The sequence below is a fragment of the Cryptomeria japonica genome, chromosome 8 (genome assembly GCF_030272615.1).
Source record: "Cryptomeria japonica chromosome 8, Sugi_1.0, whole genome shotgun sequence".
Taxonomy (NCBI): domain Eukaryota; kingdom Viridiplantae; phylum Streptophyta; class Pinopsida; order Cupressales; family Cupressaceae; genus Cryptomeria; species Cryptomeria japonica.
Window position 1 is genome coordinate 486910354 of NC_081412.1, and position 23026 is coordinate 486933379.

The following is a 23026-nucleotide window of genomic DNA, read 5'->3' on the forward strand; positions in this document are numbered from 1 at the left end:
AGCAGATAAATTTTTGTAGGGAAATATAAACAAAGTAAATTTAGAAATGAGAAAAGATGTTGTGAAGTATATGACAAGAAAGTAATGTAAATGAATTGTGACTATGTTATATGTAGTAAAACTTGACGTGTTATAATAAAAATGTAGAACTTAGATATTCAGTAAGCATAAACCAAATTATAACAAATTATATACGTATATGTATTCACCAACTTACATAAGATCATATCTAAATATACTTCGAAATAAGACTTATTGAAAAGTATTTTGCATTTTTAAGCAAGCAGACGATAAAGAAGTAGAAATAGAGGAACAGAGACGACAGTGGCATCATTAGGGCTTCTGGGCCAGCAGAATGGAATTGATGACCTCGTTGGTGGGATGGACAACAGAGAGCAGCCGCAAACCCGAGTGCGTAACAACGTCTTCCTCATCCACGACTGGATACAAGAAAGCTCGCCCTCCACGGGTTCTTCGAATGACAACAAGAGCGCCAGACTTGATATGCTTCCCGATGTGCTTCAAAACCTCCATCTTTTCCTCTCTCCGCAGCCCCACGAGCGCCGCCACAAACACCACATCGTAGCGCCCCAGCCGCTCCCCGCCCACTCGGAGAATATCACATGTGATAAAACTCATTCTCTGCGACAGTGATGAATCATACTCGTTATGGGAGCGAACCAGCTTGGAAGCCACGTTGTTGGCGCCTGCATCAATATCGTAGTTGTCAAAGGCGGCGCTTTTGAGGTGATGCATGGCCAGCACGATGCTGGTAAGAGGCAACGGCCCCGACCCCACAAACGCCACTCTCTTCACCCATGACGACGATGCGCCCTCGCACACCATCGCGTACTCCAGCGCCGCCAATTTCTTGTAGTACGGGAAGATTGGCAGCGTGGAAGGTGAGAGAGACGAGTGATGTTCCAGCAATACCCCTGCGTAGTGATGCTCCATATGCCCTTCCGCCTCCCCGCACAGCTCTATCAGATGCCTTCGCTTCTCTTCCACGTCTTTGCCCAACTTCCGGACATCCATTTCCGCCGAGCAGGGCAGCGTGCAGAGACCCACCAGCCGAGTGAGCAGAGCATTCACACTCCTCGACGGCTTCAGACTCTCTAACTTGCTGATTTTTTCGTAGATTTGCATTACCTCCCGACACATATTCATTTCCTCTTCCTTCAACATCTTCACAGCCATCTTAATCTTATCTACTACACTACTCGATCGCTCAGTGTATTGTGTTTATGGAACTAATGTTATAGCCTCTCTCTATATATAGACCCACCCCAACGATTCTATCTGGAAAGGTATCATTGCTTGCCCCACTCTCGATTCCGTTCACTCATTCATCTAGTAACCAGTTTATTTTATGCCGCATCATCTCCCCGTTCACACTGGTATTTTGGGAATTTCGAAACTAAGGTACTAATAATTATTTATAAACTTTTTTGTTTGGTAGAAATTTTGACATCTGCCACGACAGTATGTCCAAAAGGTGGATAAAGAAATAGAGAAAGAGAGGTAGATCACAGTCCGACGTAAACCGGGACCAACAGTATGTCTTAATGTTGAGGCATACTAGGTATATGATGACAAGATGAAGATTCATGAAAAATACTAAAATGGGGAGCCTATAAGAATATTCTCAACATTTTAGCCAAGGAAAAGTTGTGGATTCCCGACTTCTATAAATAATAAAAAAATTTGACACCTTGAAAGTATTTTTTTGTTTCTTATGTTTTAAGTTTTTAAAATTTTCAATGATTGGGAAACTAGAAGGTTCATTGCATTTATCTTCATGATCTTTAGTAATGAGTACATGATGATGGATGTTATCAAGGTTATGAACAATAAAGAGTTATAAGACTAGTCTAGAATTTGGTGTCAAAAATAGTCCAGTAGAGGTAGTAACTACAACAATGGTGGTGCTACTTGCGAGATTTGAGTACAAATATGTTGGTCGTAACCATGGCAATAGAGGATGTGGTGCCAATAATTAAAGACTGTTGATTTATAAATGGAGATAAAATAATTTTTAATTTTTATACATAACGACAAGAAATATAAAAATAAAACACAAATGACATGAATTTACTTGATTCACCTTTAAAGGCTACACCAATGAGAAAAATAGATGACAAGCTCTTTATTCAATGTTGTAGTTTACAATAGTTTTTCATCAATTAGTTACAACGGATAATTCCCAATTTATATAAAATATATCGAGGAATATGAATAGACCAAAAAGAGGCAATTTGAGACAAAATAAAAGGACACTAGAATATGAACAACTAGGGGAAAAATTCACATATTAAAAATCTTCCACCTGACATATAATCCATGTTGAAAATGACTAAGCTCAAAGATGTCGCTTCCAAGCTTATTTTCATAATTTCGCCATTTTTTATTAACTTTATAATACACACAAGGATCATTTTCACACCCTGTGAAATTTATTTTAGTCATGAAATAATTGAATTTGAGATGCCATTTTCATGGAGCTCATCCCATCCAAATTTTGATTCAATTTGAAAAATAAATAAATCTTGTTTACCCTCTTTCTCAAAGCCATTTAGTTGCTATATATATATATATATATATATATATATATATATATATATATATATATATATATATCTTCTTCTAGATCACCATGTAGAAGCGATGTCTTGACACCAAGTGACTCTAATTCAAGATCATACACAATTGATAATCCTAACATTGCCCGATGGAAACTCATTTTTACTACTAGAATAAAAGTTTGATGAAATCAACACCCTTCTACTAATAATAACCTTTAACCACTAGTTTGACCCTATGTCACTTCTTCCCAGCCTCTTACTACTTTAATCAATATAGCTACCTATTTTACAATTATTTTTGGTGAGTCAAAAGAGGAACCAAATCCCTTTTTTTTTTGCTAGTAAGGACCCCATCTCATCTCTGATGGCTTCAATCCTCTACATATTATATTTTCCATTACTAGCTTCTTGAAACAATGAAATTTGAACTCCAATATATTGAATAAAATCATTATATTTTGCAGGAGGCTTATGCTCCCTAGTAGATCTCCTCAATTATTGAATTATTTATTATGTAATTCCCTTCCCTTCATTATTATTATTTTGGCTTGGTGACATAGTTAGAGAATGGGGTGATTGAACTGTAATATGGAATTGAACTATGGTAGTTGGTGAAAAATTTAATATTTGAAGGGGCCTTTGAAGTGTAAGGCACGACAAATTTTGTGTGCTAGGAAAGATTTCTATATTCCCAATAGCTCATGTTGAAGGAGAAGATCCCTACCTTATAGTGTATGTTATGATTCCTTATGAGGAAAAATTGGATTTTGAATCCCCTCTACTAACATAGAAGTAGGATTCTCTTGTACCTATGCGTGGTAAATTTGCTTCTATAGTTGTTGAGTATTTATTTGAGGATGCAATTTAAAAATATCAACCTTGTCATTGATACCATGTAATGGAACATATTCTTGTGTTGAAATCCCTTATTTTGGAGCCAGATAAAGCATTAACTTTTCATTAAAAATTACATCTTGACTTCATGAAGGTTGCTTTGAAATGAGATGCCATATCTTATACATATATTTCTCATCTTTGTATCTGACAAGGATACACTAGATTTTTACTTGATATCAAGATTCATTATTTTTTTCTATGACAATATGGATGAAAGCTTCATGAACAAATGATTGTAGATGATTATAGGAAATCCTCTTTGTCAGCACTTAAACTTAATTTTTTTTAGATTGGTTTTCTACAAGTGCTTTAAAAAAATTTTAAAAGCCAAAAACTTTAGACTTCCTTTTCAACATATAAAACCAAAACTTCCTTATGCCATCATCTTAAAATGTGATAAAATAATTTGGCCCATCGATAGATATTACCTTTTTCAAACCAAAAACATCTAAATGCACTAATTCCAATAGTAGTGTCTTCTTATCATGTTCCTTTGTAGATAATTTGGTCCTCTTTTTAATCCATATATGCACCACTCACACATATCCATATATATCAATTTCAAACCTAAGAGTTTATCCTTTTTTTGAATAATCTCAAGGCCCATGTTACTCATCCTATTGAGCCTTTTAGACCAAATCTTTGAGTTGCAGTCACTACTATCATTGTATCTCTCACTTTAGTGTAACTCGCTAGCACATACAATGTACCTAATTTTCTTTCTTTAGAAATAACCAAGGCTCCTTTTGTCACCTTCCATGAATTTGACTCAAAGTAGCACAACATCCTTGAGTATCCAATTTCTTGATCGAAAATAGGTTTATTTTGATTTGAGGGACATGTCTCACATCCCATAATAGCCAACTAATACCAACTTTTAGTTAATAGAAAATTATCCTTTTGCAAAAATATCACATTGGAAAGCATATCAAGTATAACATCTTGTAATAGCCAACTATTACCATTTTTCAATTTCAATACCTTCATTTTTTTCTTAGATGTTTGTCATGTTTAACTAATTTCAGCTAGGCTTAAAGTTATATTTTGTAACTTAATTCTAGGGAGCTAAACTTACTTTGACCTTATTCCTAAATTTTGATTCAAAAATTCTATCTAGGACATCAATCTTACCTTTAATTCAAATTTAAGTATCTCCAAATACCATGTTGCATAGACATTAGTAATTACCTCCTCATAAGGATAATAGAGGTTATAAAAGAGGTTATGAATTTGCATGACCAAATCATTCCTAAGGACATGGAAGCTACAAAAATCCTGAAATAACTACAGTAGGTTGGTTTGGGCTTTAGCCTTGCTTTGTGTTTTGGCTGTGTTTCTAATTTCTTGTTGATGTTATTGGTTTATTGCTAGTCTTCGTCCATTTATCTTTTGTTGTAAAGTGTTTTAGGGTCCCTTCAAAACTTGTTTTACCTAATAAAAAACACTTGCTTCCTCATATCAAAACCATGCAAGGTCTCCATGTTCTCCTTTCTTGGTTCTCCAATTTTGTAGGCATCTCCAAGTTGACAACATAATGAATAATGATCTCGATGATCCTCTCAACATCGATGTCTAGCATATGAGGTTTATCAATCCCCTCTTGAAGAAAATTAATTCTTAATTTCTAATTCTTGAAATTTACCTCCTATACTTCCCATTCAGGAAAATATTTAGAAAGAAAGGAATACTATAGAATTCATTCCATACTCATACCAAATTCTCTAATCGAAAAAGTAATGTCATTAAATTTTTCTTGCACTATTACCAAAAACAATTTTGTTGCATTGATTAAGCTTGAACTTAATAAATTAAATACTCTTAAAAAATAAATACAGTATATTAAAAAATGAAGGCTTTTCCTCTATACACCCATTTTCCATGTTCTCGTATGTATACCTTGGTCACAAAGCCACATCAGGAAAAACATTAACAAGGTTTCTTAAGAAAGAAAAAAAAAAGAGATGAAGAAATATTTATGGTTGAATGATTCAAAACCTACCATAGTAAAATTTTAAGAGAAAGTAACTCAATTATTCATAATCTAGAAATTAGGAACTAAAAACCTATCTAGCCATTTGAAAATTGAAGCAAAATTATATCTTTTATTATACCAAGAGAAGATACTACTACTAGGTTCAAAATCACAAGATTAAAAAAAGAAAAGAAAGACACGTGCTACCTTAAAGAAAGATTAAAAAGAGAGAATAATCAACTCAATCCTATAATATATCATCAAAAAGTAAAAATAAGATTAAAATCCTTAAGAAAGATCTGAGAGATAGAAAAGAGACAAAGAATGAACAAACCAAACTTGCAACCATAATAAGACCTTGCCTTGAAAAGAAGCACAACCATTGGATAATACAATAGGACTACCTAAATCAAAATAATTTTCCACAAAATATAGTGATATCTTAGTCACTAACTAAGACGAATCTATAAGTTTATGAGGCTCCCATTGGTAGGCTAGTTTTCTTACACAATCCTGAGTTTCAACACACTAACACTAACTACCCTTCTAGAGAACTAAAGAAGTACAGCTAACATTTACTCATAAAATATCATTTCCTAAAAAAATTTAACATTAGGCTTATGGATGCACCTATTATTTTTCAAATAGCCTTTTGATGAGGGGTGTTTTCCAAACCCCTAACATTCCACGAAAAATATACCAACATTAATAAATAAAGAAATGAGGACCTAAAGTAATAATAACCACAAATTTTATTAATGTTTCCCCTATCAGATCCTATTATTCTCCTAGTCACTTTTTCTCCCCACTTTTTAGACTCCATCCATGGAATTCTTTATGTAAAAATCCAGGAATAAGAGATTAAAAATAAGCACAAGATTGCACAAAATTGACCAAGTAAATAAGATCAAATGAAGAGTACATATATCAAGAATGATTGGGTTGAGTCAGAAGTCGAACCCAAAACTCAATGAGTGGTGGCAAGTTGTGTCCCACTAAACTAGTATGAGGTGTTGAAACTAAGTTGAAAACTCCGTAATTGACTCCTAAATTATTTTGACAACTTGCATGAACAAGTGTCAAGTAGAAATGAGCAACTAAGTAGGCTTAAGTAATCCTAAGTGTAAATAAATAAATAAATTACACTAACACCCCCCTTAAGAATAGTTTAGGTTGATGAATACTAAGAGGAGGGGGGGGGGGGGGGGGGGGGTGAATTAGTATGCCAAAAATCTCTAATCTTAAACACTTTGCAAGACTAATAGTAAACCGGTAAAACAGTTTAGCAGACAAACCGGTTAACACACATGCAAACCAAATAGCTAATAATGCATTCACCCACAGAAGCAAAACCACCATAACACAAGAGATTTTGATGTGGAAACCCGAATGGGAAAAACCACGGTGAGATGGAACTCACAAGTAACTATCTGCAGAATAGGAACCTGACCGGTTAAGGTTAGACCGGTTTAGGTCTTACAATGTTCTTTACCAGAACAGATCCTGTTAGGAATATCAATCTCTGTTAGGAGATAAGTCCAATTAAAGACTACCTTGCTAGAGGATTTTAGATCCACAGATGTGAACCACCTTGTTAGAGGATTTACAAAAGGCTTTTGGGCCTACCCAGTTAAGGGCTACAGACTTGTCAAAGATGTGAGTAATCAACAAGTGATTGATCTAGCTAATAGCACAGACTGCTTGGTTAGATCCTTGATAGCTCGTTCCTAATGCATTCCAGCATTACTTCAGTCTTCTACACATTCATACTCTTTCTAACTCCTCAACCACCTTAAACCCTAGCAACAACAAAAACTTTCGCTTCAACCACATCAACAACCTAAAACCCTAGACATGATGTCCTTATAAAGGAATCTGATTTCATGTCGGTCCAATAGGATTACATAACAATTTCCTAGGTTCAATGAACCTGGACATACTTGGTACCACGACACAAAAAGAATTGTTAAGGTGTTGGCACCGTCAAACAATCGGTGGATGGTAACTCGTCACAAAATGTCAGTTGGTAACTCATCACAGAGTATTACCGGTTCATATAGAATGTTAGTTGCCAGTTTGACAAAAATGAAGACTGGTAAAATTGTGTTATGCCGCTTTAATCCCTCATACCGCTTGGGATCCATGAACCGCTTGGGGTCAACATGCTGCTTCAAACCGGGAAACACATTCTACAAAACACCAATAGTCTAAAGACTATAATACAACATACTGGTTGGAACAAATGTCGGTTGTGCTCTAACTCATACATATAAAGGAGCTCTCAATGCAAGTGTGTGTCCATCAATGACAATCACAACATAAACATCAAAAATTCCAACAATCTCCCCCTTTGGCATTGATGGTAACACTTAGGAAAATAAAATTTTGACATCTAAGTGTTTTACAACAAAATCATGCCATTAGCAAAATTGCTCCCCCTAAGCATATACACTATCCCTTTAACAATACAATGTATAACACTTTTGCATATAGAGCATAAACATTGAGATATTCAGAGCATATATCAAAATTTTGATTACCAGATACTTCTCCCAAATAGAATTCTTCTCCCCCTTTGCCAACAATGACAAAATACAGCTGAACAACCTTGTTTTTATTTGATATTAAAATAATAAAATTTTATGACAATAAGGAATAATACTTGTCAAAAATAGATTTAAACTCCTGCAAGAATTGTTTCATCGATAAAGACCAGGACTCGAGTAGGGAGGTGGCTACTTCTTTCTCTGTCTGCATCTAGGAGACCTATTCTTCCATGGCATCAATTGTGCTCGTCTCTTGTGTCACTGCTAAGGCATCCAAGTTTAGATAGCACTTCTGAAGAATTTGCAATCGTGGGAGTAGAACCAATTGTAGCTCCTGCAAATCTCTAGACTGGATGCTGATCTCTTGCTCTATTTTTGCTGACTGGATGTGAAACCGGTGAATGGTTTTCTCATAAGTTGTAAAGGAATCATAAGGCGGCTTGAATGTGCTCATGTAGGATTGCAAGTTTGTTTGAATCTTTTGCTTCTAAGCTAGCACATCATCATAGAATAGATGGGGTTGGCAGATCTTGCTGAGTAGCAAATTCCCCTCATCTAGAGCATCCCTTATATCCTTTTGTTCTTTCTTCAGTTCAGACCGGAGCTCATTCAACTTCTTCACTAGAGCTATATTAAGAGCTTTTTGATGCTCCTTCTTGACATTTGCCTCTGCTGCCTCTTCTAGGCTCTGCACCTGATCATCCACTACTATGCATAGGAGCTTAAGTTTAGCCAGTGATGAATCGGTGTTGGGAAGATTTGTATCGGGTATCAAACCAGTAAGAGTGTCAACAACCGTTTGAATTACATCCTGCTCCTTCTTCCTTCGAATAATTTCAAGGTGCTCTTGAGCAACCTTGATGCTCTACATTAGCTCTGTTTCACTTGCAGACTGGAGATCGATAGGACTGGTGAGATCAGCTGGTTTGGCTTGACTCCCGGTTGCCTTTGGAGTCTCCATCTGGGTGCTCTTCTCCGCTTCTCCTACCTTGTCCTCTTCTGCTTTCTTCTTCTCCGCTTCTCTCCTCTTCTCCGCTTCCTTATCCTCCTCTGCTTTTTTCTTCTCTACTTCTTTCCTTTTCTCCTCTTCTTTGTCATCCTCTTCCTTCTTCCTTTTCTCTGCTTCTCTCCTCTTCTCCTCTTCTTTTTCTTCCTCTTCCTTCTTCTTCTTCTCTACTTCCTTCCTCTTCTCCTCTTCCTTGTCTTCCTCTTCTTTCTTTTTCTTTTCATCTTCTTGCTTCTTTTTCTCTTCTTCATCCTTCTTCTTCTTCTCCTCTTCATCTTTCTTCTTCTTCTCTTCTTCATCCTTTTTCTTCTTCTCTTCTTCATCCTTTTTCTTCTGCGCTTCTTCATCCTTTTTCTTCTTCTCTTCTTCATCCTTTTTCCTCTGCTCGGCCTGTTCCTTTGTCACTTCCTGTCTATCCTTGGCTTGCTTATCAACCTGTTCAGCCTGTTGCTCCTGTCATGTTGCCTCAAATGGTGTTTCCTGAGTAACATCTTCTACGTCCAGGGCATCGACATCAATAGTGTCGACCGGTTCATCAACCGGATTTCCTTCATCATCAAGTACTTCATCTGGTTTGGATATAACTGGTTCTTTCTCAGCTTGTCGGTTGGCTTCAGCCACTCGATGCATCTTTAGAGCTTCTAGAGCACGAGTGTGTGTATCCTTGAGCACTTCCTTACCCTTCCCTTCCAGTAACAGGAGTCTTCTTCTTCTCATGAAGAAAAGACCTTTGTATTTGTTCATTACATCGAATAGTTTTGAATTTGATACATCAAGAAAATGTTCAGCAAAAACTTTTTCTCTCATTTCCTGTTCCTGCTCTGTGGCAATGCGCCATTTATTGTTTAAGGACTTATACAAAGAATCCGGTGTTTCAGATCTAATTTCTGAAGGCGACCGGTCATTAACACATAAATACTAATTATTTATTTTTCCACCGCTTCCTTTTCATCATCATTAAAGTCATCAAAATAATCAATTAAATCATTCAATACTTTTCTCCTAATGTTTTTGATAGTTCTTTGACAATGTGTCAAAGGTTTGTAGGAGGAGATGTCAATATTTACCGGTGCCGATGATGCTGGTTCATTCTTTGTCTTTTTCTTTGTTTGTCGTGTCTTCTTTGGTATTTCCTTAGACATAGTTTCTTCTGAGTCTAGAGAGGTATTCCTTGTCTTCCTCTTTCTCTTGAACACTTTAGCAGGTGCCGCTTCATGTTTCTTCTTAGCCGGTGACCTCTTGGTCACTACAGGACTGGTTGTAGCAACCGGTGCTGATGTTGAAGGCACTGTTTTTTCCTTCTTCACTGAAGGTTCTTTTCCTTTCTTTGCAAAGGGTTCCTCGACCGGTGTAACCCTTTCCAAATAGGTTCTAGTCCTCTTTGCCTTAGGGTCAAGAGGTGAGGCAATAAGGGTAGAGGCATACCCTTCCAGCATATCGTACATCACCTCATAGCCCATTGGCTCCACCTCTTCCTGTCCAGGCTCAATAGCCTCCATTATGCATTTATCCACTTGGATGGTGAAACAGATATCGTCTTCATATTTATTGACGATGTCACCTGATATCCTCAATCTTTGGCTCATTTTCTGTCTGAACTCATCAAAATACTTATTCAGAACATCAAGGTAACCGGTTCCAAATGCTTGAATGCTTTCCTTGATTTGCTTGGTCACCAGTTGGTCAACAGACCATTGAACATCTCCTACTTCTGGAAAGTAGCCTTGGAAATAGAAGAACAACCCAACCAATAGTTGTCCAAACTTGAACCTTAGTGCATTATCCTGTTTGATCAACTTCAGATTCAACAGGAGTTGTCTCTGCATACCGGTGCATAGGTCAAATGATGCATCCTCCTTTATCATCCAGTAAGCGACATTTACCGTTGCAGCAGATACAGAGTTAATTCTGCTGGCAGAGAATGTCTGGTAGCCTATCACCATGTAGGCATACTTAACTAGATCATCCTTGATAGAATTGATTGTCATGCCTCGTGAGTCGCTCACTGAACCGGTGAGCTTGGACATTTCAGTTTTGCTTACCATCCTTAGGGCTGGCACTTCCCCTGTGTTGTAGAAACCGGTGACTGCATGAATTGCTTGCGGCATGACATCATGTGTTCTCTCTAGGTTTATCTTGTCACCATGGACTCTGCTCAGAATGATCCTTATATGATCCTCTGTAAAATCCTCCAGGAAGTAAACAGCATTGTGGAGCTTCTTCTTCTCCAAAATACTATACTCCGGTTTGATCTTCTTATCCTTTCCACAAAATAAACCTAACTGGGAGTGGATAGCTAGAGACCTTAGGTCTTCAATCTTGCAATCTATGTAGTAAGAAATTCCCTCTTCTGCTATCACACCAGCCGGAACTTGTGATAGGGCATTATACTTAGACTTTCATTGAATAAAACTTGCAGACTCGGCAGATGCACTAGAACTGGTATGAGATGCGGAAGCCATGATAGAAATTTTAAGAACTTCAAAAAATACCTTTTGAAACACGTGAATTTAGGGCTTGCAGATTCTCCTTCACTTCACACTCTGTCAGTTGTTGAATCACCGCTTTGTGTTCTCCACTTGACCATTTGTAGTTTGAATTTGAATCTCCTTCACGGTTTCTCAATTTCTCAAAATCTCAGCTCAAATCGCCTTTTCGTCGCTTTTCTCTTTGAAAAACTTTTCTTCGCTCAAAAACTAATAATGAGAAATGATTAGAAAAATGCTTTTAAGCATATTCCTCACCTACCATCATTAATGCTCCTCTATTAGGGCGTAAACCCTAATTTGCCTTTTTACCATTTTTGGTCTTCTGCCGAACGATAGGTATCACATATCGGTTAAGGTCTTTTACCGGAGTAAACCGGGGGTCGAAACATTTCGTCGTTCATATCCGCTTGAACAGTGTCAACATCAATGTTTCCTTCCGGAGTGACCGGTATATCATCAGATATGTTCTTTCTTGATCTACAGAATCTGGCAATGTGACACGGTTTGTTGCAGCGATAGCAGACCAATCTAGGTGCTCTCCAAGGTCCATTGTTCATGTTTCCATTCTTCCTTTTGCATGTTGCAGTAGTGTGACCATGACCATGACAGACCATACAGTTTTCTCTCCATTTGGTTGCTGCTTGATAACCACCGCTTCTTTGTTGATGATTGAAGGCATTAAACCGGTTGTGATTCTGGTTCACAAAAGGTTCAAGACCAGCTCCTTGAGTCCTCTGAGGATATCTATCAATGTTGTTCATAACTTACCTGCATTCAGATGCTCTATGCCCATACTTGTTGCATGCATAACAGTTACCATTGAATCTATAGGATCTAGGCTTATCATTTAGGAAATAAGGAAAATTGTTGTAAGCCTTACTCCTACACACATTTGTAGTATGTCCTTCTTTAAGACAGTTGAAGCAAACAGGTTTAAACTTTTGCTTACCTTTATCCTTTGATGTCGGTTGTTTCTTTGACATTCCAGCATTTGTACCAGAGGTCTCACCTTCCTCATGACCAGAATAACCAAGTCCATTGGTATTCTTGACCGGTTTGGCAAATTCAAGCTTTTTCTCTAGCTTGACAACTTGCATGAACAAGTGTCAAGTAGAAATGAGTGACTAAGTAGGCTTAAGTAATCCTAAGTGTAAGTAAATAAATAAAATTATACTAACACCCCCCTTAAGCATAGTTTAGGTTGATGAATTCTAAGAGTGGGGGGTGAATTAGTATGCCAAAAATCTCTGATCTTAAACACTTTGCAAGACTAATAGTAAACCGGTAAAACAGTTTAGCAGACAAACCGGTTAACACACATGCATACCAAATAGCTAATAATGCATTCACCCACAGAAGCAAAAACACCATAACATAAGAGATTTTGACGTGGAAACCCAAATGGGAAAAACCATGGTGAGATGGAACTCACAAGTAACTATCTGCAGAATAGGAACCAGTCCGGTTAAGGTCAGACCGGTTAAGGTCAGACCGGTTAAGGTCTTACAATGTTCTTTACCAGAACAGATCCTGATAGGAATCTCAATCTCTGTTAGGAGATAAGTTCAATTAAAGACTACCTTGCTAAAGGATTTTAGATCCACAGATGTGAACCACCTTGTTAGAGGATTTACAAAAGGCTTTTGGGCCTACCCGGTTAAGGGCTACAGACTTGTCAAAGATATGAGTAATGAACAAGTGATTGATCTAGCTAATAGAACAGACTGCTTGGTTAGATCCTTGATAGCTCATTCCTAATGCATTCCAGCATTACTTCAGTCTTCTACACATTCATACTCTTTCTAACTCCTCAACCACCTTAAACCCTAGCAACAACAAAAAAATTCGCTTCAACCACATCAACAACCTAAAACCCTAGACATGATGTCCTTATAAAGGAATCTGATTTCATGTCGGTCCAATAGGATTACATAACAATTTCCTAGGTTCAATGAACCTAGACATACTTGGTACCACGACACAAAAAGCATCGTTAAGGTGTCGGCACCATCAAACAGTCGGTGGATGGTAACTCATCACAAAATGTCGGTTGGTAACTCATCACAAAGTATTATCGGTTCATATAGAATGTCAGTTGTTGGTTTGACAAAAATGAAGACTGGTAAAAATGTGTTATGCTGCTTTAATCCCTCATACCGCTTGGGATCCATGAACTGCTTGAGGTCAACATGCCACTTCAGACTGGGAAACACATTTTGCAAAACACCAATGTCTAAAGACTATAATACAACATACCGGTTGGAACAAATGCCGGTTGTGCTCTAACTCATACATATAAAGGAGATCTCAATGCAAGTGTGTGTCCATCAATGACAATCACAACATAAACATCAAAAATGCCAACATAGGTGGGCATGAAGGAAATGGGTCCCGGCTACTAGCCTGGTAAGGTACCCATGTACAGTGAAATCCCTCATAAATGGAGAAAGATAGAAAATCCAGTGGAAAATAACTATCCTCCAAAAAAGAGATAAGAAGAGAAGACCATGAAGCCCCCCCTTAAGGTAGAATCTGTTACAAAGAAGCCAATGTTTTCACCATGAATGTCAAAGTGTGACACAAGCAAGTACTAATATCGATGAAGAATGACCGATGAATCACTCGCTGCAACAAAATGAAGATCATACATGGAGACACCTACTTTGAGCATCGGCTGAATACTCATCAATGGCAAATTAGTAAAATCGAAGTCTCACTATAGCCATGCATAATTGTGTACAATCAAAATCTCAACTAGAGCCATGCGCCAAGTCTCACAAAATATTCATAATATATGAAGTATAAGAGAATTACATCAGATATATCATTAATGACAAAGTACAAAGAGGTGTGGCACTTTATATTAGTGCATTACAATATAGATTTTGCAAGAGAATCCATATGGTGTGCAAGATGACTTCCCATTATGGATGTGTAGGAAGTGATGTGGTTGCCTCTGAAGTTTGCACATGATCCAAAGACCGAACCTTGTCATACTAGTTTCCAAACCTGCAGTGCTGAAAACTGGTATGCATATTTTGTTGCAAGGAATCATGCATGCTTAATGTGAAGCATTTCTAGATTCATATGGAGCAACAAGTAAGGATATCGCAATGCTTGTCATATGACCACATTGTACATCCCCATAATGATTAGGAAGGATACCCCCCTTGATTTAATATTGAAGGACCCCCCTTAATTTTGGCACTTTATAGAACGAGTGCTTTGTAACCAAACCCCCAAAATACATAGAAATATCACACCGCTCACATATCATTCACCAATTTGTCTCTTGGCTTACAAAATCTCACACCGCTCTGATACCATGTAAAAATCTAGGAATAAGAGATTAAAATAAGCACAAGATTGCACGAAATTGACCAAGTAAATAAGATCAAATGAAGAATACATATAGCAAGAGTGATTGGTTCGAATAAAAAGTTGAACCCAACACTCAATGAGCGGCGGTGAGTTGCCTCCCACTAAACTAACATGAGGTGTCGAAACTAAGTCAACACCTCTCTAATCAAATCCTAAATGATTTTGACAACTTGCATGAACAAGTGTCAAGTAGAAATGGATGACTAAGTAGGCTTAAGTAAGCCTGAGTGTAAATAAATAAAATAATTACACTAACACTTCATAATAATTTTTAGTTGAAGTCACAAGAGAGAAATAGTTTTCTTCTTAATAGTTTGTTAACTCCATCTTTAGAACCAATACCTTGAAGAGATTTTAGAATCACATAATCTCTACCATCTTTAAAAATGGAATAATTAATAAAATAGGAACGACAACATTTAAATAAATTTCATAATGTCTATGTAATCTATCAAAATGAGAGAGTTGAATAAGAGTACCTTCCCTAGGGAATACCTAAACATCAGATGGATTTTAAGCTTCTAGTAGTCTAAAATCATTATTAGCAGAAATTAATATAAATATTTTAAAAGGCATATTTTTGGGAAAAAGAGGATTATATGTATTAACTAAGAATTTAGAAAAAAATATAAAATGATTTTCAAATAGCAATAGTTATCATTAAATTTCAATGGATAAAAATTCAATTAGGTTTTCTATCAGCTTGTCACCTCTAGTAAATAAAAGAATTAATAAAACCAACAAATGCAAAATCCTAATGAAAAAAATACTAGAGTGATTAAACTAAGTCATTGTGAAGGAATTGAAGAAACTACAAATATTTAACAAAAGACTCCCAACCTATAAAATTTCAAATATAATTAACAATAGAGGCCTATTTGGCCAAATAGTCCTAAAAAATATTCTCTTCTCTAAGAATACTAATAAAAGAGATGCAATCAAAGTTCTGTGGAAAATGGGGGATCTTCTACATAAAAGATGTCAACAGAGACCAAAATAATGAAATGTAATCACATATTATCTTCTTCCAACCCAATTCACAGTTTTTCTCTAAATCCACATGAATTACTTGAGACTCTATCTAATCATTAGTGTTCAACCTATAGAAAAAGAAAATAAAATTGAACTAAACTACATTATCCTACCCAACTTCATTAATCCCCACATCACTCATATATTGTAAGAACCATCTATGTTAATTTTGAAAAATAAAATATGAAGGATATGATCATTTTTCTAATCTATTCACCTTGATAGAAGGTTCGATCGTGAACCAAAAAGAGTATATTAAACAAAATTATTAAAATATAATTTCCTCAAAATGTGATTATTCCAAGAAGATAAAAATCATCAACATAACACTTAACCAAAAAATTATATTTTATTGAGTCAAAAATATTCTACTATATGATAATAACCTTAGAAAATTGGATTATTTATTTCCAACCAAATGTGTAGAGTTTCATCAAATAGCTACATAATGTAGACCCTTATCTCATCCCTACATCATGTAGATTTTTTTGTTTTACTTTAAAAATAGGAAGATTTCCCTAGATCTCTTCTCTTCTCCTCATTTTTAGTAGATATTTTAAAGAACTTATAATTTTTATTCATTTTGATCATATAAAAAATACTATTCATCACAAACTTTTTAATTTTGTAAAATAATTTGACGTAATGCATATCTTAAGGAGAGTAAAAGAAGAATAAGTGAATCTTTTTGAAGGACCTATACATTTCTATGAGTGTCTAAATATTCAATTTTAAGTTAATTAATAATTTTCCTGTATTTTAAAATGTATGATCATGTTATATCTACACACATGAAGTTGAAGCAAGATGTAATGGTAAAATTGGCATACCCATATTAATTCCTATTTAATTATATGAACACCTTGATAGAAGCTATTTTTATTAAAATAATGTATTAGCAAGTGATGTTCGCATATGTTAGGATTTGCTCATGGCCCCATCCCTAATCATCCCTCTTTCACCCCTTTTGTGATAATTCCCATACTGTTGCTACATACCTTGAAATAATTATTTTGTCCTTGCATATCAATACTATGGAATATAAGATTGATCGAGATCAATTGTAAGGATAACAAAAAATAACTTCAAAATCCAAGCTATTAAATCTAAATTTGAACTTTCCTACCCCATTTCAGTAGTTATTATGAACTAACTTGCATGATTCAAATGATATATTGTTATGTCATTATGTTTAAATAAATTCATTATGCACTTAACACAACATTTGAATTTACAAATAAATTAATGCAAAGAAAAATAGAGCCATCATAGTACATTCTAATGCTAAAGAGCATAAAAAAGAATCAAGTCTACTGCATTAAATAAGTCACTTGAATGTAATCAAATATTATCTAAATTGATCATTTTTTTTAATTAATCTCATCAAACTGTTTGACATGGAAAACTCATTCACCTATTGAATTTTGAAACTCCACAATTGTCTGTAGAAACTATCTTAACAAATTTAGATATCTAATAGACAAAAGTAAGTAGATCAATTCTACACCAAATTAATTTTGTGGTAGGCATGAACAAATTTATAGAATCAATTTGTGTCATATTTTAATATGATAGATTAAACTTTAGACATCAATTAATCATTGAATTTAAAGTAAGGCCCCTCTATCAAGTCTTAGCTTTATTATTTAAGACAATTTTCTTTTAATTAAATATGTTTATTTATTTACCTTGAACTTATGTAAAAGTACATTTATTTCTTTATAACTCTATATTCAAATGAAATATAATTGTTTGAAGAGGTCAAATTTTTTATCAGTTTTTGGGTGCAATATGATGTATATGTTGTAGACACCTAAAATTGTCCTCTTTAATTAAATAAATATTTTTATTTAATTAATTATTTTATCCTAACTCTTCTATTAATTAAATAAATCTTTATTTATTAATTAATTCATTTAGCCTTTTCTAACCTTTTTCTAGTTTAAATAAATACTTTTATTTATTTAAATTATTATTTTTTCTAAATTAAATAAATACTTTTATTTATTTAATTATCCTCTTTCTTCTATTAATTAAATACAGGTGTGGACGGAATCGAGAGGAATATAAGATTGATCTATGTATGCATGTGTATTTTACGTCGCATCATCTCTCCGTTCACACTGCTGTTTTTTTGGAATTTCAAAGCTAAGGTGGGCTCGCACTTGACAAGTATTAATATCAAATTTTATTTATTCGCTTCATTATCAAAAACTATTATTTTTATATTTAAATGAAATGACAGAATAATAGCATCATTTCTTAATGAATCCTTTGCATACTTAACTTTAAAATTACATTTTAAGAGGGAATATATTGACCTTAAGATAAGTTTATTTCTAATACAAGTTTCTTTTTTTCCTTCTTTATTTATTTGTAGTTTGGTGTAATCAAAAGGGGAAAAAAGAAAGAAAGAAAAAGAAGTAAGCAAAATAGAATTAGTAAACTCTAAAAAAATTCTAGGTAATATTTTCATTTTGAAAATTATACAAATCAAGGAGAGTGGCGTCTCGCGACCATGTTAAAATTAACATCCACAAGATTAAGCAGAGACATGATGTAACTAACTCAAGCCTCTATTTTATCTTCAAGATTAAAAATAGCATTCTTTAGCCAAAATCCAAAACACAAAAACAAACAAAGAATGAACAAACCAAATATACAACCATAATAATACTTTGCCTGAAAGTCCATATCCAGCATAAATATTGGATAATAAAATAAAATTACTTAAATCAAAATAAGAGTCCACCAAAGATAATGATTGCTCAGTAACTAGCTGAAAATCCATAGCAACAAAAATATTGGATAATAAGAAAATAAGATTACATATAATCAAAACAAGTGCCCACTAAAGATAATGATTGCATAGTGACTAAGCTAGAAGAATCTATAACTCAATGAGACCATAAGTGGGCTCTGACGCACTGACATTAACGACTGAAAAATGTATTATCCACTTAATCAAGTCTTCTCTATTAGACTGTATGAATTGCACAACCACATAATTACTTAATTTATCAATTTCCTCTATCCAATCTAGATAAAGAGAAATTCTTAATATCCTCTTTTCAATCTTGTACAACGTTGATCTACATAATGAATTTCATATTGTGTTAGTTCCAAAAAGAAAAATAACTATTGGTAATATAGAAAATAAAATTGGTAACATAGGAAATAAACAACATAAGAAGTAAGCAGAGTTGCATATTTATTCATTTCAAAAGAAGATGACAAGTTTTGCTTTTTACTCCAAAGAAGTTGTACAGATGTAGGCAAATCCTTGCAAAGTAGTGAGGGTTTAATCTAAAAGAAGTATTTGTTGTAATAGTACTTAGAGGACTAAACAAGACATTATTTCTCAAAACAAATATTAAAAAAAATTAAAACAATGGGAGGGCATATAACATTTTATTTTGGTTTGTGAAAAAGGATGATTTTAACTATGGGTAAAAGCCAAATATGAACTGCGTAGTATATCATTAAGAGATTGGACAAACTATTTTTCCAATTTTGTGCATAGTATTCATTTGAATTAGCTGACAAATTTCTACTTGATAGAAATCGGTAGATATGGGGATCGAAACATATATTGTGATCAAAGACATGGACAAAGTACATTTGGTATGTATAGATAAATGTTTTGATAATGGAACAGGCTATTCTCCACATAAAATGGCATGGCCATGGCATGTGGGAGATTACATGACGTGGCATAGGGGCCCACGGAGAAGCATCGGGGGTGTCAATTAAATGACATGGCATGGGGTCCATGGAGAAGGTCACGAGGTGCTAGTGACCAGAAAACGACGAACGGTGTGGCAACCATCGATACATGAGTTTTCGACAAGGTCATCGGATGGCGACGAAAAAGAATTTTGATTTTTTGTTGGAAATAGAATTGGAATCCGTGAATGGGCTAACAAAGAGCCACGACCAAAAGAGTCAGTATGCATGTATTCCACCTGGTCAGGAATTACAAAGCAAAACAAAGCTTTTAGCTTGGAGTTGTTTATCTCTAGAGAGTCTTTGGATAGTCGGAGTTGGGAAATATCTCTCCAGGCAATTCGAGATTCTTTTCAAATTTTTGAAATCTTTAGGCATGTGAGAATTTCATAATCTTTCACATTTTGTAGGAAAAGGTGGTAATAGGGGAAATTATCATTTAATCATTTTATTTTTTATAAATGCATAGGCTTGGCTAGGTTTATGTAAGTTTGTGATTTGTTTTGTTGTTCGCAGTGTAGGGAAGCAAAGGTGGCGATGGCATATTGGAGGCATAGTCATCGAGATTTTGAAGAGAGATCGAACCCATACAGGTAGGTATATTTTCCAATATTTGTTTGTTGATTTGTCATGCCAGCAGGGACTGTGGGTGGAAGATGAATGTTTGTCAACACATTTAAGAAAACCCTAGTGTTGTAATAAATTTGTATATATGAACTAGGTTTTTCTCATTGTGTGTCTTATTTTTGTGTACATTTTGGCCACCCTTTGGGACTGCAATTGCTAAACAATACGAAATTTTTTTGTATTCAGTGTGGGTTGTAAAAAAATTGTGAGGGTTTCTAAAATAAATTTCCCGCGGGTCTAGGGTTTTCCCTTTCTGTATGTCTTTTTTGCGTCGATTTGGACTACCCGACAGGACTAGGTACGCAAAAGTAGATGAAAGTTTTTTTGAGAGTGCAGTAAAAAATTTGGAAATTTCAAATTCTACCTAGTTTGTATGTTTGTTTCATGTATACACATTTTTTGATCAGCTGTCGGGACTGGGAATGTTGAAAAGCACGGAATGATACACAAGGTAAAATCAAAACACTATAAATAAAACTATGGTTTTCCACACACAACTGGGAATGTTAAAGAACACGGAACGTTTGCACAGTGTAGTATCCGGTGTGTTGGGAAACACATGACAGTCTTGTACATATTTGGACTGGCTTGGTATGAATCATGAGTGTTTTTCACACGTGGTCTGATCGTGTGAAAAACGCAGTGGCTTTTAGCTGTTTATATCGACGAAAGGGCGTTGTGGACAACACGAAAGATTTTTTAGTTTGAAAAAGGTGTCATTTAAATACACCTGCTTGCCACATCAATTTTAGATAGAAGTATCTTAAAAATTTGCATCTATAAATAAAGCTGGAAGATAAATATGTTAGGGTTTTTTACTCACTGTCTTTACTAGAATAAATCTTTGCAATCTACCTTGCAATCCAATGTTCCTCTTGCACACGGCTAGAAAAAACCCTTTCTTTGCTGCCACCTTGAACTTCCAATGCACAAAACCCTCTGCATGTTTTCTTGAAATTAGATATGCAAACTTTGTTCTTAACATAAGCTTCCAGCCATCAAAAATGCCTGACGTCGATTGGTCGATGTTCGTTTTTCATGGCACTGTCTTCGTTGTATGGGAGTTCCCGACCGTCGAAAATGCCTGACGTCTAAATGTCCTTGTGTTATTTTTTCACATCCATGTTGGTATGTATATAGGATTCCCATACTAGAGTACAGCATGCTATTTTATGTGGGTGTGCTTGCTCGAAATTAGATATGCAAATTTTGTTCTTAACATAAGCTGCTTTGACAAAACTTTTATAAATTCTACTATCACCCTTTCTTTGTTGCCACCTCGAACTTCCAATGCACAAAACCCTCTGCATGTTTGCTTGAAATTAGATATGCAAACTTTGTTCTTAATATAAGCTTCCAGCCATCTAAAATGCCTGATGTCGATTGGTTGGCGTTCATTTTTCACAGCACCGTCTTCGCTGTATGGGAATTCCCGACCATCAAAAATGCCTGACATCTAAATGTCCTTGCGTTGGTTTTTCACATCCACGCTGGTATGTATGGAGGATTCCCATACTGGTGTATGGCGTGCTATTTTATGTGGGCGTGTTTGCTCGAAATTAGATATGCAAACTTTGTTCTTAACATAAGTTGCTTTGACAAAACTTTTGTAAATTCTACTATCAGATGTGTAATAGGTGATGCTTTTTAATATTCCTCGTTGCCACTTCAATCTTAGAAGTATTTCAAATTTCTCTAATGATGCAATATATTTCATTAATTGTGCATCTGTTGTTAAGTCTTGCTGATGTCGTTTGCTAAGAAGCGTATGTTGCTCTTCTTCAACCAACGATTGTTGAAGATGAGCAACATATTCTTGTTGGAAAATGACATCAGCAAGACTTGTAACCAACAATTGTTGGCATTTCATATTTCTGCGTAAATTTTCTAAATCATACCCAACTCTATTAATTATTATGTCTCTGCAACTTCTGTCTTGATTTTTTTTTTAGTTTTTTTAGTTTATGTTTTAAGAACCATTTCACAATTTAATTTCAAGTGCTTTTTCGAAAATGGTGTGTGTGAAAAACGCCTATTTCTTATTTTGTTGTTACGACTACTCCAAACCCTTTTTTCCCTAAATGGCACCAACCAGCGTTGAAATGCACAATGTATTCTATACGTCGTTGCTATTCCATTGCACTACTCTGATATTTCTACTATTTCAAGCAGGAGATGTCCCCACTTCCATTTCAGGAAGTGGATTATCTCATTGGGCTGATTTATTTGCACCTACGGCAAAAAAGTGGGTTATTTACAATAGTACTTCAAGCAGTTGCAAAAATGAATGTTTATCTAATGTAGAGGGTTGGAAAAATGCCTCTTATGTGCTTCAGCGAAGGGGTGCTCCAAATCTAGTGTTTTTTTTTGCCAAAATGGCACATCCCAATTGCATTTTTTACTATTGCAACCGCTCCAAACCTCCGCAGTTATTCCAAAATTGCACTTGCAAAAAGCCCTATTTCCTTTTGACTTTTGAAACCGTTGCAAACCCCCTTTTTTTTCTCTAAACTGGCACTTGCTTGCGTTAAAATCCCCAATGATTTCTGGAATTTGCAAATGGGCTAACGAAAAGCCATGACCAAAAGAGTCGGCTTGCATGTATTTCAGCTAGTTAGGGATTACTTTCAAAACGAAGCTTTTAGCTCAGATTTGTTTGTGGCCGAAGAGTCTTTAGACAATCGGAGTTGTAAAATTTCTCTCCAGGCAGTTGGAGATTCTTTTCAATTTTTTGCAATCTTTAAGCATATGAGAATTTCATAATCATC

The 23026-nt window shown here is 35.2% G+C and overlaps 1 protein-coding gene across 1 annotated transcript; it reads right to left on the bottom strand.

Annotated features, from left to right (window-relative positions):
- Positions 1-333: 333 nt before the first annotated feature.
- On the bottom strand, positions 334-1197 carry LOC131077237 (probable nicotianamine synthase 4). Its single transcript, XM_058014690.1, has one exon. The coding sequence runs from the start codon at positions 1195-1197 to the stop codon at positions 334-336; it is 864 nt and encodes a 287-aa protein (XP_057870673.1).
- Between the last annotated feature and the right edge of the window lie 21829 nt (positions 1198-23026).